Source organism: Octodon degus, unplaced genomic scaffold (genome assembly GCF_000260255.1).
Source record: "Octodon degus isolate 3935 unplaced genomic scaffold, OctDeg1.0 scaffold00005, whole genome shotgun sequence".
Classification (NCBI taxonomy): domain Eukaryota; kingdom Metazoa; phylum Chordata; class Mammalia; order Rodentia; family Octodontidae; genus Octodon; species Octodon degus.
The window spans coordinates 2,253,033-2,273,320 of NW_004524581.1; the positions used below are offsets into that span (position 1 = coordinate 2,253,033).

Sequence of the window (20,288 nt, forward strand, 5' to 3'; positions counted from 1 at the left end):
TTTTTTTTTGGTGGAACTAGAGATTGAACTCAGGCCCTTGTGCTTGCCAGGCAAGCACTTATTCTACTGAGCTATCTCCCCAGCCCCTGGACATTTTAAATTGTAGATAAAAAGTATAAGCGAATTTCTCTTGTTTGGGTTGGGAGAAAAGTGACATCTGTACTGTACTAAGCTATTATAGTATAATATTACATTATTATTAGTTAATATTTGAACATAGGTTATGTGTGAGGCACTGTGGCAGAGGGTAGAGGTTGTAGGAGAAAGTAGAGGTGGTCTCACTCCTCACAAGTTAGAGGCTGTTTCATTAAGTTAGTAGTCTGGTTTGCTAGTTAATGTTTGGCATATCATAGTGTGCTTTTACTATATTAGTTTTGACCTAACATTTCAATATACTGATTTCCTTGAAAGTTGTTCCCCATTTTTTAAAACAGACTAAGAGAAGACTTACAGGTAGCATTAACTAGGAAATCAGTAATAAACTTCACAAACTTTAATTGAGTTTCTGGACTAGATTGGCAATAACAATAGTCATAAAACTCCACTCACAATCAACTCGTGTGCCATCAGACATACACACATCAATTTTGAAATTATTTTTGAAAGTAAATACGAGTTCACATTTTTCTCTGTTGGGCTGAGTTTCACATGTTGCTTGGTCATAAATGGAAGTCGAGGCTCCTGAGGGAGGTGGGAGTTGATCTGCAGGGCTTGTTGTGAAGCAGCTGCTTCTCTTGGGGGGCTGGATAAGAAAGACATAAGCGACAGGAGCTTCTCCCTTTACTGCACAGGCTGAGCTTTGAACCTTCCTTTGCCCTTCAATTATTCTCCCAGAAATTTGAGGTACAAAGCTGCTGAGTCTCCCCTAGTGCACTCAGGGCTCCATGAAGAGGTTAAAAGTGGAGAAGCAGTAGCAGCCTAGTTCTTCGGAAAGATTCAGAAATATTGGGAGCCTCAATATTAAAAGCAATGTAGGGGGCGGGGAGATGGCTCAGTAGAATAAGTGCTTCCCTGGCAAGCGCACGGGCCTGAGTTCAATCCCCGGTTCCGCCAAAAAAAAAATAAATAAATAAAAATAATAATAATAAATAAATAAATAAAATAAAAGCAATGGAGCTCCTATATACATAGACATAGCCATAGGCTTAGGCATAGCATAGGCATAAGCATAAGCATAGGCATAGGCATGAAATTCCCTTGGAATAATTTGCCCCTGTGAAAATTCTTTTATAAATGCTCACAAAAAATTCTCTCTCTCTCTCTCTCTCTCTCTCTCTCTCTCTCTCTCTCTCACACACACATTCACAAACACTTTCATACTTTTATTACTTTTCTTTTACCTAACCAAGAAATTGCTAGGAAAAGAGCATAATTTTGAACATCCAGGCTCCAATTAATTTGTGATGAACTTTCTAATATTCCAACTGTTTAAAGCAGGACTAAAAGCCATGAAGATTGTTAAAAAGAAAAAAAAAAGCCAAGCAAAAGATTATCCATCAGGCATGATACGTATGAAAATATGTACAGTAAAAACAAAGCAAACCACCGTGCTTAATTCAATTTCTTTTTTTTTGTCCCCCAAAGTAAATGATGAAGACACCCTAAAAGCATACAAGCAATGTATTTGAATTGATTTTTAAATGTCTTGTGTGACCTTATTTGTTATAGACTTGGAAATACCTCTGGCCCTCAGAGACTTGGGTCGGGGGCCTCTGAAAACAGCTCACACGTCTTCCTTCTCCCATTTCTTCCCTACAAAGACCATTTCCTGCCTCTCCCTCTCTTCTCCTTAGTAGATAAAAAGGACACAGAACAGCTCTTTATTTGCTGCCCAAAACATGAGAATTGAAATGGAACCACACGCAAACAGAATTGAAGGTCCTTTAAGTATTATTTACCTTAAGACATGAACTACAGCGCTAACTATTCCCACTGTTTCCTCCGTGTGTTTTCAGTTGGCTGTCCTGTTTTAATTTTCTAGTTTGTCTTCCACTTTCATTGATGGTGGTGGGTTGGTACCGTCTATTGTAGTCACCTTCAATCTCGAACACTTAAATAATTAGCAAGCCCTGAAGATTTCTTAAAGATATAACTCGTTACTATCACAAATGAACATACGTTAGTATTCATATTAACATAGAACAATGCATAACAGCATACACATGTCATATTTTAATATTAGTATTTAATGAGTATTTTAATCTAATATTTCTTTCCTTTTTAATATTACCATCCAGCTGGTGTTACTTACCATGAGGCTGGTTCTTCTCTCAACTTTGAAAGAGTTACAAGTAGAGGGAGAGAAAAAAAAAGATCAAGCTAAAGTATTTTATTATAGAGGCAAAGCAGAAAGAAGTATTTACTGTAAGACAAAATCAAGCAGCCTTCAGGCAAATGCACTGGGGAGAGGACCCTGATTATTGCCAAAGAGACTTTGTCTGGGGACTTTTATACACAAAAATGACTATATCTCAGCTAAGTTGAGCTCAACCTATGGGGTCACAATGGGAAAGTTTGACATAGATATGGGCCAAGAGGAACTTGGGGCATGTTATAACCACTATGAACTGTGGCTTGAACAGAAAAAGCCATTTCTTAGAGAGGTATGGATGTCTCATTTCTGGGCACGAAAGTCTCACTGGTGGAATGAGAACTTTTGATTTAAGCTCCTAGAGCCCTGGTCTTGGCAGACATGTCCTTCCCCGAAATCTTTCCACCTCCCTCTCTGGAGGGGCTTTCCCCCTGGCCATCTGTCCCCTCAGTAGTGCTCTTTATGAGGACATGTCCCATGCTCCCCTCCCCTCAGGGTCACTCTGAGAAATCCATCATCTTCCTGCAGGGTCCTGCTCATCCTCAACTTCATGTTTATTAGAAACTGATTGTTTAGGTGACTGTTGGATGATTCTTGCCAGGTTAGGAAAATGGTACCCATGTCTTAGGCTGCAACCGAAGCCCAACCACACCAGCACGCGGGGCTGGCGGTTCATTCTCTCACCTCTCTTGTTATCTCCCTGTTTTAGTGTGCAATAATTTTTCCTACTGAGCATCTTAAAGAATTAATACAGAAACCATAATTTTTAAGTCTTACATATCTCACTTTCTGGTCATTTGTCTTCCTGGCTATAATTTATAATCCCACAAGTAAGGAGTAATTTTCTATGTCATTTTACTTGCTTTGAGTTATTTTGTGGAGGGTGATTATTTAAATTGTCTTTTAGATGAGCCATGTGATTTAGGTGGCACAGAATGAAAGTATTTCTAAGAAAATGAATCTGTCTTCACATAATATCAACCCCTAGCACTCGACAATGAGCCCACACAGATGGCGTCCTGCTTCAGGTTGATTGTTGCTACAAGTCATGTTGCCTACTCTTTTTTCATAAGAGACGTTTTATTGCTGTTATAGAATGACATTTCAAGATTCAGTTTATCACAACTCTGTTAAACTATGTCATTAAATTAGAATTTGAATTTGCATGTATATATACATATACATGTGTTATATATTTTTTAAAATTATCTATTGCCACTTAGCTACACCAAGCATCTATTCTCCAAGAAGGTATAAGACCTTATAGTTTATTCATTTTGTTTGAAGTAATATAGCTGTCAAGGTACAATTTATTATTGCAAAGAGCCATCCAGCACAAGTGATTTATTTTTTAAACAGCTCTTGAGGCCTTTGGTAAAACAAGCTTTCACTTTCGTTGCAGATCAAATTTGCATTGTCATTTCCAATACTAATGCTAATGTCTCACGCTGAGTGACCTAACGCTATGCTTTGGGACTGATTTCAAGATGTCGATTGTAACACCTACAGGTTGCTTAGATCAGATGCTTAATTATAAAATATTTTGCCTGCGTAGATTTTGCTGATATTTCAATCAAGCAGAAGCAAACAGTTCCCAGTCCTAAAATGACTCAGGACCAGAGAAACCTTAAAGCAAATATCAGTGACTGTCAAAAGCCAAAGATGTACAATCTGTAGTCAATTTACTTCATGGTGATAGGGGAGGGGTGTGTTCGGCAGGCAACAAAAGCATCATTTTTGCTTGTGTATTTGTGAGAAGCATGGAAAAAGGTGAAAAGTTCAACAGAAAACGCTTCTGAGCTGATGTGCAGCAGTGAGAAACACTTCCTTAACAGTGATGATGGTTAGGGTTGCAAACTCCCACCTCTTCTAAAACCTTAGACCTAGATTCTATTACACTAGTTAATATTCTTAGATTGAGATACAGTGGCTGAAAATCAGTTTCTGGTGCTTGGCTTGTAATGCCACTATTTACTGAGTACCAGAGGGGAGTGAGGCACTTCTTCTAAATACCTGTGATGATTCTTTGAAAACTTATAATTCAAAGAGATAGGAACTGTTTTTAGCACCATTTTGCACAAGAAAATCCTGTGCTCAGGGTACAATGGTTAATTACACAAAATCCAACAGTAAGTGAAGGCTTGGCCTGAGCCCAACGCTCTTACGGCAGCATCTACATTCCTAATCTAGAATGTCTCCTCTGGATCCCAAGTTTATAGTACTATCTTTCCATCTTCCTTCTAATGATAAGGTTATGCAAAATATAAATACACCTTCCACCATTTCAGGAGAAATTGATCTTTTACATATGTGTCTACCCTGTTCTCAACATTCGGGGGCTTTACCACTGGGATTCACTGATAAGTAATGCCAAGGAACCCAGAGGTCTTGTCCAATGTCAACAGCAGAAATAATCTCCCCAAGCAATAGTCAGACATTTGTATGCTTGCCAAAAGATGCACTGCGGCCCTGCCCCTTAGCTCAGTTCTTTAAGTGGCTGCTTCCACAAAACAGTCAGCCTCAGGTTGCTGTGATTCGATCCCCACAACTCAAACCAGCCAAACCTGCCCTGAAGGCATTCAGAGACAAAAAAAAAAAAAAGATGCACTGAAGTCATGATGATTAATCAATTTGCATATTAAAACAATATCTATAATATGAAATTAAATAATACTAGTCCATACCATTTTGACTTGCCTCTCACTGTTTTCCACTAAAGAAGGATTGAAGTCATATGCAACACTGAAGGGGGTTAAAGTGGCTGTGTTAATCATATATACATAGATGATTAGTGTTTGTTGGGAGAAATCATATCCTCAGTTGGGAGAAATGCACTGTGCTTGATAGATAACTGTGCTTAAAAGAGTGAAGACAATGGTGACTTGGAGGTGCTGTCGTGATAGCTCTCTTAGCACCTGGAGTTGTAGTTTTCACCCTTCCAAGCGTAGTGCGAATCAGGGCATAGCTGACGCTTAAAATGGACTTCTCCTGTGCTCCTGGGGCTGAGGTTTACAGGCAAGCTTCCTCTTGTGCTTATAAATTCACAGTTCTTCCATTCAGATATAATTGGAGAGATATTCAAGCTTAGTAATTATATCTAAAGTTGCATTTTACAGAAGTAGGTATCATGTCTAGAAATGTATTTCAGGAGACAGACATTTCTTCGAGGGAAGAAGATATTATTTCAGTGAAAACCCAGGAAGTATTAGTAGCTGAAATGAAAGCTGTACCTTTTGAAAACACACTATTTTTGAAAAAAAATCCGGAATTCACTTTTTTTTTTTGTACAAGGTCTTTCTTGCTAAGCAGCTCAGACTTGTAGTGATCCTCCTGTTTTCAGCCTACCCAGTGCTGGGATTACATGCATGCGCCACCATGCATGGGCTCAGCGGCTGGCTCAGCGCACCCAGAGGCAAAGCCAGCATGCATGTGGTACTGGGGATAGAACCCTGGTCCCTGCACTTACCTAAGCAGGTGCTGAGTCCACTGAGCTATTTCACTGGCCCTTGCTGATGAATTTTGTAAAGCTGCAGCCATCACCTACTTCCTGCTTTATTAGGCTTCTCTTTTCAGTTTTGAAAAAGAATTAGATGTTCCCAAAGTGCAAACAAGCATCAGACATTCTCATGAAGGCAACTTCTGGGCCACTGTTTGTGCCTAAAACTCCCTGCTTCCTCCAAGTGCCTGTCACTCTGTTGTGTCTCAGCCACTTCAAGAGCTGTGGTTTACACCAATGTTCTTAAATTATAACATTATTAAATTGAGCACACTACTTGGGAAAGAACACAGTTTATAAGATGGAAAGCATGAGGGGTCTTCTCTACAACCAAGGAGCTAACCTTAGATACCAAAGGCTTTTTCCCTTTATGATTATGGAATTCAATCAATCAACGAACATGAATATACGAATATACTTGAAGAAAGATTAAAACTAGAGAAGAGACAAAGAGAGCTTTCTTGCTAAGCATTATAATCAAATTATCATTCTTTCCCAGTTCCTTTTCCCTTCTAATTGTGTTCCATTTCTAACTTTTCCAAAATAAGGCAGTAACATTAAAAAAATAAGAGCATTATTTGTGTTGATGACAGAGGTTTCAAAACAGAACATTTAGCTAGTGGAACAATGGTATGAGCAGCATTAACATACATTCTGAAGTGATTTGTTGAAAATATAACTTTTATTTATATTATCAGGAAACATATATACCAAATTTATAAAAAGTCAAAAACAAGTTTTCGACCTAAATTGTAAATAAGTCCATCAACCCCTCCTCGGTAGACAGGTTCTGGGTTAGTGGTGTCTCCCACGGCCCCTGCTGTAACTCTCTGCCCTTTTAGATTGTACAGGGCTGTTGAGGACTCTTCACAATGCGAAGTTACTGCATATGTGAAAGTTGCTATGCTATAGAGCTCTTCTCCAGCTCTTTTAGGAGTTAAATTGCCCTACTCACAAAGGTAGAGAATGCTTGGTCTGACTCAAATGTTTTAGAAAATGCAAAGTAACTGCAATCATGTGATGTTTGAACAGCAAGTCATGGGCCTCTGGGTTAAATTTTGCCACAGGAATAAAATGAAATGTGAAAAAAAAAAAACCCCTCATTTAGAAGCTAATTTTTCATATACTTTGCATCCCCTTTTCTTTATCTCAGAGGTTCGTTTGAAGATTCAACAACGAGATTTTACACGGCATGCGTTGTAGAAGCTTTTGCTTATCTCCATTCCAAAGGAATCATTTATAGGGACCTCAAGCCAGAAAATCTCATCCTAGACCACCGGGGCTATGCCAAGCTGGTTGGTGCACTTTACATGACTTCTTTCTTGCAGTTTTCAAATAATGTTGTTAATAAAACTGTGTTTACTTGCCAATATTAAAAACTATTCTATGTTAATGTTCTATCTTTTCTTTTTAAAAATAATCTTTTCTTAAACATAAGTTATGGTGTTGCATTTTTCAATTAAATATTTTTAATTATGTAAAAGTTACCAGAATTTAAATTGGCTAAATTCAAATTACTAATCCCCTGACAAAATATGGCTTGTAAGCAGTCTGAGAAATCCATCTTGGTGGCATGTATTATTCTCAGAGTTGAGTAGAAGAAGCTCATAGAATTTATTTTCTTAGATAGCCTTCTAGTATTTTAAGGCAGTGTATCTTTACATTATAGAACAGTGTGAAGCATTTTAGTATTGTAGATTTTAGAATAATGCTGAGGTAAGAAACTGGGCTTTGAAGATATTATTGAGGCTATATGAATAAATAGCATTAACAATTGGTCAAAAGTTCTAAAACTGTACTGTAGAAGCCAATTTCTCTTACTTAACAGTATATGACATTTATGGATTTGGATCAGTCCGTGCTTGACTGTATTTTTAAATTTTGTAATTTTTAAAAGAAATACAAAAGCTTTAAATTTTTTTTCTGCATCTATACTCAGCCTTCAAATGGCTTTTAGAAAACTTAAGGCCACATTCCAATTTTATCTCATGCTCACCCAGAGAAAGCCTTTGGCATCATAGGTAGTTTACTTCGCTCTCTCAACAGGAAAGTGGATTCTCAAATAATTAATACTGGCGAATTATCACTTTCCTAAAGTCCAGCCTCAGTCATGCATAATCTGAGAAAGATGTTCGGTAGGCCCATTCAATATTTTAAAATTTTTGACTGAAGAAGAAATTTCCTCCAGTATAAAAATGGGAAAAATGAAAAGAATTTCCCGGAAGAAAAATTTACTTTTCCTTTTTCATATTACGAATTCCATCTAACACTCAGACTTCAAATTTTCCTTTGAAATTGAGCCTGAGCAGGTTGACTTTGTTTACAATATACTTGACTTATGTTTTTATATGTCTTTAATCACTGATATATTTCATTAAAATAACTTATTGCTGTATTATTTATTCATAAGTGACTTAAAAATCTTGTTTTCTTAACATAAAGGTTGATTTTGGCTTTGCAAAGAAAATAGGATTTGGAAAGAAGACGTGGACATTTTGTGGGACTCCAGAGTATGTAGCCCCAGAGGTCATCCTCAACAAAGGTCATGACATTTCAGCAGACTACTGGTCACTGGGGATTCTAATGTATGAACTTCTGACCGGCAGGTATGGACATGGGTAGAGGGCTGCTAGTAAAACTAGGGCACAAACTCCAGGCCCCTGCCTCTGTCGCACAGATTTGACCATCCCTGCATAATCTTGCACTGTGTCAGCACTGCATTTCAAGTAGTCAGGCAAGAGCCCACCAGTGCAGGAAGCTGGATCTGAGATAGTCAGAAGAGGGCAACCAATGCAAGGTTAACTTTTAGACTCATTAGTACCAGCTATGTGTGTATGTGCCCAATTGGGAACAGGTCCTGTGTCTTTATTTAAGATTTTTTTTTTTTATAAATTTTATTTATTTATTTATTTGAGAGAGAGAGAGAGAGAGAGAGAGAGAGAGAGAGAGAGAGAGAGATATAGAGAGAGAGGCCAGCTCAGCCCACCAGGGGGCGGGCTGGCTGGCATGTGGTGCTGGGGGATTGAACCGCGGTCCCTGATGCTTTTGCTAAGCTTGTTCTAAGTAGGTGCTTTAGACCACTGAGCCATCTCTCCAGCCCTATTTAAGATTTTTGAGTTCAGTCATTCAGCAAAAGTTAAAGGAAGAGAAAAAATTAAAAAAACAAAACAACAACAACAACAACAACAAAAAATAGGGGTGGGGGAGATAGCTCAGTAGAATAAGCATCTGCCTGGCAAGCGCAGGGTCCTGAGTTCAATCCCTGGAACCTAAAAATAAATAAATAAATAAATAAAATAAATTAAAGGAAGGGAAGATTAATTACATAAAGATTTCTAGGGCCAAATATCTATAGAAGAAGACATGTTAACAATGTTTTACATCTAAATGAAATGTGATATTTTGTGGATCTTTGGTATAATCTTATACCCAACAATGAAAAGGTACTAGAGATAACACAAGACATATGGCTGAATTATAAAGAAAAAGAAATGCACCACATGGCATGTGCTGAGGACAGTGAGTCATAGAATCATGATGACTGATAAACATCAAGGTTTGTCCAGGAGGCTTTTCAGGAGTACAGGACCTGGGCTGGCCAAATAGCTCAGTGGATTAAAGCACCTGCTTAGGCAGATGCAGAGGCTGGAAGTTCAATCCCTGGGCCTGCCATGCCAACCCCACCCCCTGGGCGCACTGAGACCTCGACTGAGACTGGGCCTTGACTAAGACCGGGTGTGGTGGCGCATGTCTGTAATTCCAGCACTTGAGAGGCTATAAGCAGAAGGATCACTATGAGTCCGATCTATGCAGTGAGACTCTGTACACCCTGTAAACCCTGTTCTAAAAATACAAAAACAAAAATAATAAGAAATAAACAAAAAACACGACTTTAGCTGGGCCTCAAACAAAGAATAAAATGTCCATGTAGGGAGAAAAGGGAGAAGCCTTCTAGGCAGAGAGGCAGGAAGGTTTTCCTACAATTACTAAGAGTAAGGTCCATCAATCCCCTGCTGAGTGTATTTCCAAATGACAAGAGCTTGGTATGCAAAAGACATGCCTCTACTCTGGCACTCTCTGCAGAACTGTTCCTAATTGCCCCGACATAGAAGCAACCCAAAGAAGTGCCACCATCTGAGGTGCGGATAAAGAGAATGGCTGTCTAAGATGAACATATAAAACCAAATTTATTGAGACTGGGTATGGTGGTGCAAGCCTTCAATCCCAGTGCTTGGAAGGCTGAAAACAGAAGGATCACTATGAGTCCAATCTGTGTAGTGAGACCCTGTACTAAATACATAAAAAACCAATGAAATTTATCAATGAAAAAGTTTTAATAAAAACCCCAAATTTGGCTTTTCCTCATTTTTTAAACTAAAGATCACAGTTAGCAGCTTAAGAGAGTAAAGAATAATGAAAATATGAAATGAATAGAAAATTTTAAAATTCTAAAGATTGTTGTAAGCAATTGTTCTAAACAATTGTATGTTAATCCATTTTTATTTTTTATTTTTTATTTTTAATCCATTTTTAAAAGTGACTCCAACATTTAGATACGGTGGGGGGAGAGAGATGAAAAAAATTAAAATGTGTTATGTATGTGAACCAACTCCCCACAAGAAGTGTACTGCAAACATGGCCTAATTTAAATAACATTGACACTTACTACCTAAGTCATATCTAAGTGAACAGAAAATGCTTGTAGAAAGAAAATCAAAGCAGAGCATCACAGCCCTTAACAAAAGAGAAATATGCTATTTTTATTTTAAGCCTTTCTCATGAAAGAAAATCATTTAAATGAATGATAAATATAAGGTATAAAAATAAAATAAAATTCATATTATTTTTTCAAAAGGATATATATCAATAAAATCAATTAAAATATAGAATAATCATGTTCCCATTAAGTTTATTACAGATTATTACAGTCACTAAAACTTTATGCCTAACAATTAAAATTTATAGTATGCAGTAGAGTTTCAAATTGATTCACTAGTACTTAGTGCTTAAAGAAAAATAACTTATTTAAAAATAAATTTGTTTTACCTGGTATAATATCTACCAAAAACCAGCTCTTGCTTATAGGGGTTTGAGTATTACAGTGTTGCTCCCAAGAGGACGCCTAGGCCAAGCGATCTGCTGAGAACGAATGAACGGAGGAAGACTAGAAAGAGCACAGTTCTGTGGACGCTTGCGATCCACAAATGTTTGATGGATTCTTTACTAACTGCAAAGTACTTTGTTCAGTCGGAGCTGAATAATGGAGCTGAATACAGGAGAATAAAAGCAGTTTTAAAGTGAAAACAGGGCCAGCCAAATATCTTGGGCTGGCCAAATAGCTCAGAGTATTCCAGTGCCTGCAAGCAGGCACAGGGGACTGGGGTTGGATCCCTGGGCCTGCCGTACCTGGGGTGTGCTGAGATGGAGATTAAGACTGGGCTTGGTGGCGAGCGCCTGTAATCCCAGCTCTTGGGAGGCTGTGAACAAGCGGCTCGTTATGAGTCCAATCCAGTAGTGAGACCCTGATCACCCGTAGACCCCTAAAATACAAAAATAAATGAATAAATAAAATAAAGTGAAAACAGATGTAAAATAGATCACTATCTAAATCATGTATGCAGTAGTATAATATACAACAAGTGGAATAAATGGTGCTATAAGAACATTGGACAGAGATCTTCATAGCTTAAAAATGAAGCATTAGGTTCAATGATTGAATAATTGTGGTTGGGACAGGCTATGTAATCAGTTACATTGGATTGGCCTGAGTAGGCCTTTTTGGAGTATGTGAAGCCTTAATCTGAGCTAGACCGAGACCGCAGAACTTCCAGGCAAAACGAGTGCTGAGAGGGCTGCAGAATAGGTAGGGGACGGCGTGAGCCACCACCAGATCCCTGAGGTCTCCTGCCTCCCCTAAAGATGGCAGACTTCGCCTTCAGTGTAAGCACCAAGTTAACTGCCATGAGAAAGGCCAGGAGGTTAAGGGGAAGGTGAAGGACCAGGACAGCGAGAGAGGCTTAGGTGCCCATGCTAAGAGGAAATGCAGAGAACAGAGGTCTTGCCTGACCCGTATGCTCCGTGGTGTCTTTGGCAGGGCTTCCACAGAGCTTTGCTATTTAACCAGATTTCACTCAACATAAGAATTGATGTCACCTGTGAAGTGTATAAGGACAAGGACATTTTGATTGCGGGTGTAGAAGGCCTGTCTATTTTTAATCTCTTCTCCTATCTCTCACTTTGCAGCCCACCTTTCTCAGGCCCAGATCCTATGAAAACCTATAACATCATACTGAGGGGGATTGACATGATAGAATTTCCAAAGAAGATTGCCAAAAATGCTGCTAATTTAATTAAGAAACTATGCAGGTGAGTGTTTTAACCACAATATTGTTGAAAGGACCACAATGTGAAGACTTTATTTCACAAAATTATTATCTTACTTTTAGGGATAATCCATCAGAAAGGCTAGGAAATCTGAAAAATGGAGTGAAAGACATTCAAAAACACAAGTGAGTATTCTTCTTTTACAACTCTAGGTTTCAGAGTTCAGGAAACCCGGCGAGTGTTTCTCCAGGGCAATGTGTTTTTGAATTATTGGGCTACAGCTAGCATAATTATCACACAGGCACACCCGAGAGAAAATACAGACATATTAGACCTTCAAAGGCCTTCTTATGAGTGCTTTGAGCTTTATTTAAATACAGCTGTGTCCTTCCAAACAATAAAGACAGTGAATCGGTCCCTCAATTCACACTAACTAGCTCTGTGCACTGGGTGCGCACATGCAGAAAATCATATTTTTAATTTGGAAGATCTGTCCTCTGCCAGACTATTAAAAACGAAGTGTCCGCTATGTCATACCTCATTTTAAAATTAAACAGAAATGTACATATTTCCAAATGCCTCCTGCTTAGGAGATAGCAGAAGAACAATGCAGTCTTTCAAATAACACCAGCATCTTCAACATTAAGTCTTCCCTCTTTTGGCTGCATAAGGCTAACCCAACAGAACTTGGTCATCTCCCTTGGACTGTGTGCCTGCCACTCCTGGGAACCCGGCATCCTTTCCAAGGAGCTTACTTACTGAGGCACCTCGGAGTATGTATCTAGAGGCCCTGCTAAGATTTTGGTATGCACATCTGCTAAAAGAGACACCTTTCAAAGATAAAACAAAAACTTTAGTGTCATGCCAGCACTCATCATTTTCACAAGAAAGCTGCATATACAGTATCTCCTATTATAATACCAAAAAGCAAACTGTGTTATGAAGACACACATGCAGCAATGGGAAGCGATCACTGAGCTGAGGTTGCATGCTGAGCCACGGACAAAGATGGAAGTCACTTTTTTGTTCTCGCTTTGAAATAAAATATGTAAGGGCCAGTGAGATTGTTCAGCCGACTAAGCACCTGATTTGGCAGGTGCAGGGACCAAGGTTCAAGCCTAGGTCCCCCTGCCATGCTGGCCACGCTTCCAGGGCACACTGAGCCAGCGAATGAGTCCAAGTGTGGAGGCACGTACTGTAATCCCAGTGTTGGTGAGGCTGGAAACAGGAGGATCACTATAAGTCTGAGCCATGTAGTGAGACCCTGTACCAAATACATAAAAAAAAGAAAAAAAATCTTGTAAGACACAAGCCCTTGCATATTGTGACATTTATTAAATTATAATGATAGCATAGAAATAAGGTCATATAGACATTATGACTGAAGTAACAAGGGAAAAATGTATGTGTAGAAGTTGGTGTTTAACTTGACAATTATACTTTTAAGAATATGCATTGAATAAAGTTATGTAATTCCAAAGATACTTCAATTTAGCAAATATTTCTGTCTCGTTAAAATGCTCAGCTAACTGCTTCCTACCACCTCTCTTAGATGCTGCAGTGAGGAGAATATAGCGGAGATTCAAAGCCTGTAACTCTCTGTATCTTTCTTTTCCAGATGGTTTGAGGGCTTTAACTGGGAAGGCTTAAGAAAAGGCACCCTGACACCTCCCATAATACCAAGTGTAAGTGGATTTCTGGGTTGTTATTGCGTGACACACTCCATGATGTTTGTGTCAGTGAACAAAAGCCTGTTATTTTCATATTGTATCCAATGACCATGTTAAATAAAATGCAAAAGAAGTATCATGTAAAGAAAAGGCCGTGTTCTAAACTACAAGCTTAAAAAGGGATCGCTGTTGGGGTAGTTGCTGTCTGTGTTTTGTGCTTATCTTTGTTTCATTTAGTGATGCATGAATCAAGTTTTATTACTGTGAATGGTACATACATGCAGATAGGACTAGAAAAGGATAATGAACCCACAACTATCAGTTTTATCAGCTGTCATTTCTTGGCCAGTGTTGTTTCCTTTATGTTCCCCCATAGTTCTCCCCAGTGTGATTTTATTTTATTTTATTATTTATTTATTTATTTGATACAGCATCTCACTATGCAGCTTAGTCTCATAGTGATCCTCCTGTCTCAGCCTCCCCAGCGCTGGGATTACAGGCATGTACCACCATGCCGAGTTTTGGTGGCCCACACGGCATGCTGGGCCAGCATGTCATACTCTATCAGGGATCAAACCCACGTCCTTGCACTTGCCAGGCAGGAGCTTCAACCCCTGTGCTATCTCCACAGTTGCCCAGTATGATTTTAAAGGACTTCCAGGCATACCATTTGTTTTTTCAATTCTTCTACTCAGCTTTAAGAGAGGAAGATTCTCCATTTGATAGCCGCTGTTCTGAGTGGGCTATTTACCTTGTGTTGAGCAGAAGCAGATCTCGCCTGATTGCGCTGATGTTTTTCAGCAGTACCTTGTCTGTTTCATGAAGTGTTTGGAGGGTTGTTTTGTGAGCCTGGAACTTTCACTTATGTGCTGCATATCTGAAGATTAACTCAAAACTCTGATGCAGACACATTTTCCCTTCTAAGATTTATGTCTGTGCTAACATTTGTTTTGCATTAAATAAAACAATATATCGAAAATGAAAATTATGTCTCAGATTACAGGTGGTAATTGTGTTCAAGAAATTTTATGTTTAGAACAAGAGCAAAGTAAGAAAGTGTTAGAAAGAGGCCAGGTAGATAGTTGAGTGGCATAAACACCTGCCTAGCGAGCACAAGGTCCTGAGTTCAATTACTGGGGGGGAGGGGAAGAGAGAGAGAGAGAGAGAGAGAGAGAGAGAGAGAGAGAGAGAGAGAGAAAGATAAGTGGTTAACCCATTTAACCATAACCTACAATTTATCAGAGGTCACTTTTTATTTAGTAAATAGTAATTTGAATGGGTTTTTACTGATGTTTTATAGCTAGGGCTTTGCCCAACAGATTTGCAATATCTTTGATTGAGCCTAACGCTGACTTTTATCATGCTTGCAATAAACACACAAGAGCCCGAATGTGGCCCCCCAGGCCCAGTGGCCTGAGCTCCCAACCGCTCCTCCAGCCTCGCCTTGTTCATCCCCCTCCCTTTTCATACTGCGGTTGCCAGGGCGTCATTCCCTTTCTGAAAGCACAGTACCCCCCACTTCAGGACTTGCATGTGTGCTATAACTTCCTCATCGATGATGAAAAACTGAACTTCTACTTTGGAGTTCCACTGAAGGCAGCCAGATACCTCCTCTTATTCATCCTCTCCCGTTTCAGGTTGCATCACCCACGGACACAAGCAACTTCGACAGCTTCCCTGAGGACAGCGATGAGCCGCCACCTGATGACAACTCAGGCTGGGATATAGACTTCTAATGCATTTCTCTTACCTGCTTCTGCCTTGCTGAAGACAGCTTTTGCTGAGACACAGCTGCCAGCAAACTGGAGGGAAAGAGAGAAGATCAGTGCTCGGGTCACCATGATGCCTTTGATTGATGCTGCTCCAGTAACTACAGTGGCATTAGGACTTACGCTTAGATGACAATAGTGCTCTTTACATGTTTTCTGTTTGAATTTAAAATAGCATTTGATATGGTGGTCCTGAAGCAAAGCCTTTCACCAGTAAAGAGATGTTTCTATCATTGCAAAGGCCTTGCTTTGCTCTGATTATCCTTTGAAAGATTGTAGGAAACACATCAATTTAGTAAAAGAGTCTGTACCTTGCTAGAATTATCTAGGGAATGAAAGAATAATATATTGGGTACGATAGGTTACTATGGTACAGAACCTGGGCTAATCCCTTTCTTCAAGTGAAGGTGGTTAATCTCTTACTGCAAGCCAGTGTATATACCGTACAAAAAAGGACCGCACGTCCGTGAGCCACAGAGTTCATGTCCAGCCTGTGCTAGAAGTGTCATGGTTTTATTTCCCAGCAGTGCTGATGGCAAGACTGAATGTTACCTTTTCTTTCTGACAGATTTTAAAAATTGATATGATAAAAAGCACAACTGCTATGGATTCTGCTGAGAACTTTCATGGCAGGTATATATGCATTTTCACTGAAGATTGGAAAAAAATGCATGATCTTTGTTTCTTTTGATAAATTGGCATGATAGAGTGGAGAAAAAGGCAATTCACACAACCATTTCATATTTCTAAAAGGTATTGTATGTAAAGATGGTCCTGGACATAAATAACTAGCAGCCAATTGGTTTTATTTATTACCTAATATGCCCTCAAACTGAGGCTTAAAATATTCCCTTTTATAAAAATGAACCCATGGGATAAGGATAGGGTAGGGTGGGAGGGAAAAATGCCCATCCAAAAAGTAAAACAAAAAAAAAAAAACTATATAGGTGCTATGTATATCTTTCATCTGTAATGTCAATGTCTGAATGGACAACACAAATTCCAAGCATTATATGTCTAGCCAGACTCAAGCGTTTTCACTAAATTTATTAAACCAAACTCATGTCAGCTTTCATTCTTAACAGCATAATCTAGATTAGAGAGAGAGGAGAAGATGGCTAAAGCCCTGTTTAAACTAGCCTTTTCTGTTTGAACTAGCTTTTTGTCTTAGGCCTGAACCAGAGAGAGAGAGAGAGAGAGAGAGAGAGAGAGAGAGAGAGAGAGAGAGAGAGAGAGAGAGAGAGAGAAGAAAGAACAAATTCAAGATTATTAAGATCTACTAGATCGTAAACCTCACTTATCTGAGGTCAGAGAACAAGAAAGCAAGCTGGCCACTTGGACTGAATTCAGACACTAGTCATAGTAAAAAGGAACTGGACAGAAAAATGGGAATCTGATTTGCTTAAAATAAGTTAGGGAAATAGAAAGAAATATCATGATCCTCAGATTTCATACTAGCTAGGAAAGACTGGATTTGAAAACTTCAAACTGATTCTCTTTTTTGTCATAGGGAAAAGAACCTGTGAATTAGATCAAGTGTTGTTGGGAGGAAAGTTGACCACGACTAGCTGTCATACATAGCAGAGCCATTTAGGAAGCTTTCTCCTGGACAGATAGAATTATGCCCATGCAGATAACTGTGTCAACTTGCAGCTGTCCTACTGATATGGAACTGTATGTAAATTTGGTATGATAAATACTGATTTGCTTTTATCCAATAGAGTTAAAATCAATCTATTATACATGTTACCATAAAATGTGTCCAATTGGATCATAATATTATGGCCAAGAAAGCATATATTATGCCTTTTAAGTTTTCATGCTCAAAACTAACTTAGGATATAATATCAAGAATAAAATATTCTAAAATAATTTGGAGGGTAAAACTCTAATGTTTATGATATATAATTAGAATAAAGTTCAAAGAAAATTTTGATCCTAATATATTATTATTGTGTCTTTGAAAATTTCCCATGTATAAATAATTTCTCAAAATCAATCTATTTGCCAAGATATGTGTTCTCTGCTGCAGATTGAACAATATAAAATTAAACATTTCAAAATCTAGCTCTGAATACTATTTCAGAAGCTTTTATACTTGTTTTCATTGGGCTTCAAACTAATATAATTCCACGTTATCTTGTGCATTTAATAATTTTCATTGAAAGTGTTGTTTAGGCATGCTAAGGCTTGCTAGAATAATGAATAAATGTACTCTTACCTTTACCAAAACAGCCCCAAGCCCCCTGATGTAAGCATTGCCTATGGAATTAGGGACTATGGCTCAAGTCTAAGGCAACCCATGCTTTGTGTCAGCTCTAAGGAGAAGGAAAAAGTAGCACTCAGCACTGTATAACTGTATTTTCTTTCCCCATCTGTAACTGCATCTCTGTTCATTTCATCTGCACCATTGCATTGGGATGTCTAAAGCAATCACCAAAAATAAAGGTGAACTATATCTTCCAAAAATTACTTACTGATAGCATCCATCTGATTTTAAACATTGAATTTTTAGGAATTAAATCTTGTCTTAACAGAGACACTAGGGCTATAATTCATGATAAACCTCGTGAAGTCCATCTCATTTAATTTCTGAATTTTTCATGGCCCCTCCTTTTTCTTTTTTTCTTAAAGAACACCTGGATCTGTTAGAATAGTGCCAACTTGTTTGATTTGTTAACTGACTTTGTTAATACTTTGAGTTTGGGAAGTAAGGGGTTTCTGTGGGTGTCTTAACTCACAGGAAAAATGAAAACTGCAAAGGAAAGGAACATTGTAATATTTGAAATAAATTGAAATCCTAGGAGAAAATGATTTCTGGAAAATTGTTACAGTTAATTTATGTTTGTTGCCTCTTTATTATTAAGATATAAATCAGAGCCATGCCACACTAAAAACAAATTCATTTTGATCATATTCTTTATGAGTCATACTTTTGCTAAAAATTATGGCAAATACATGTGAATTACACATGTTTAATAATGATAATAAAAAACTCAACTATTAAATCTTTCTTGTTGCATTTCGCAATGAGTGACAGGATGAACTTAAGTTTAAAGAAGTCAGCTACCACATTAAACACAAAGATAGTAGAAGTGACGTCATAAAGTAGGGGTGATCTTTGCATTATCCATACAACATTTTATTTCACAGTAGGACCACAGACAAATATTTATGTAAATAGATATTTTTGTGTGAAATTTTGTGGTACATAGAACTTTTTTTAGTGTTTCACAGCATTATTATTTCACTTTATTTGTATTGAATAATGTTTTTAGGTCCAAGTAGACTTGAATTAACGTCATAATTGTCAGTATTATTGAAAATTATGTCAACAGTACTGTTACTCATCTGTCCTATAGTTTAGAACATGACCTGGCTATCTGGCATTGTTGCAAGTGCCTTAAATTCATGGCATCGTATTAAAAAAAAAACAAAAACGAATTTGGTGTTATGCTGCATGACAAAGACAAACACACCTCAAAATGTTGTCCTTTCTTAGCTTGCTGCGTTTTACAGTTCTTTCTGCTAACAATTTATAAGCCTTTATTATATAATATTGATCAATTACAGAAATGATGAAATTGTTCTCTTATTTCTGTTAAATGTACCAGAGCTGTGTATCTGTTAATGAGATACAGCGTCATTTCTGTGAAATGTATAAATGTCTGTGCAGGTCAAATTAATATATGACATACTATCAGTCTGTATACAGGTATTCCTGTTTTGTTAAGCTGTGCAGATTCAGTTTTTAAAAATTAGTGCAGTCAAACTCTAACGTATCTCATTTTGTAGACTCCATTAACAATGATCCAACCCAAAAGAGAAATTGGAAGTGACTGCTAACCACACCTCGTTTAGAAACCAATGATGAACAAGTACCTTGGTGCACCATCAAACAAAACAGGATGCTTTTTCTGAGTTCTTGTATATGCAAACCTATTCAAAGGCAAGTTTTCCACAGCACTAGACAGCGGATCTCTGAAAGTATGTTGTTAGCCCTCCTCTTCATGTGCCCCTGCATCAACAGACAGCTCTGGGACCTTGGCAGTGACTCAGAGGTTTGGGCTTTCTGAGCGAATAGACATTTCTTTAAGCATCATCTATCCAGTTTATTTCAATGTATGATGTTTTTACAACTGGTCGGTTCTTTTGTATTCTTATAGCTATGGTTATTTGATTGTCTTCTTACAATTTGTTCTACATGGAAGAGTCCTTTGTTAGTCAGAATGCAACCGTCATCCAATGGTCATTGACCACTTGCACTCTTTTGATGTAGATTAAAAACTTTTTCATAAACTTAACCTGCTTTGATTTGCTCTGTATTTTTCCTGCAGCTGTAATTGCCGAGTGCCTGTTGTATACTTTATAGAGTTGAAATAAAAAAAACCTTACTTTTGAACTTAGTTGATGTTTAATTCCATAAAAGATTCAAGGAATAGCGCTAGTATACCCTATTTGCATTGAAATTCTGTGTAATGTTGTCGAATGTCGCCATAGCAATGGCGAAAATGCTTGTTATCCAAAAATCCCCCATGGAGCAGTGTGATCTACTATAAAATTAACACACCAATCCAGTTTAAAGATGGGGTCATCCAGTGTGTATAATACATCAAATATAGGTGTCCACATGAAACCACAAACTGGCTTTTTTGCTAGGTTACTACCACAATTACCAATCATTCCTTTTTTAAAAATTACTTTAAAAAGGAAAAAAA

General features: G+C 38.1%; 1 protein-coding gene across 3 annotated transcripts in view; it reads left to right on the forward strand.

Annotated features, from left to right (window-relative positions):
- The window catches only part of Prkg1 (protein kinase, cGMP-dependent, type I), a 1,308,883-nt gene extending 1,288,911 nt beyond the window's left edge, over positions 1–19,972 (forward strand). For all 3 annotated transcript variants that reach the window (XM_004623947.2, XM_004623946.2, XM_023723235.1), the window contains exons 13-18: positions 6,961–7,102; positions 8,250–8,413; positions 12,051–12,173; positions 12,254–12,316; positions 13,750–13,816; positions 15,439–19,972. In XM_004623947.2, the coding sequence (XP_004624004.1) occupies positions 6,961–7,102; positions 8,250–8,413; positions 12,051–12,173; positions 12,254–12,316; positions 13,750–13,816; positions 15,439–15,537 (658 nt within the window). In that variant the 3' untranslated portion in view covers positions 15,538–19,972. The remainder of the gene's footprint in view (positions 1–6,960; positions 7,103–8,249; positions 8,414–12,050; positions 12,174–12,253; positions 12,317–13,749; positions 13,817–15,438) is intronic.
- The last annotated feature ends 316 nt before the right edge of the window (positions 19,973–20,288 follow it).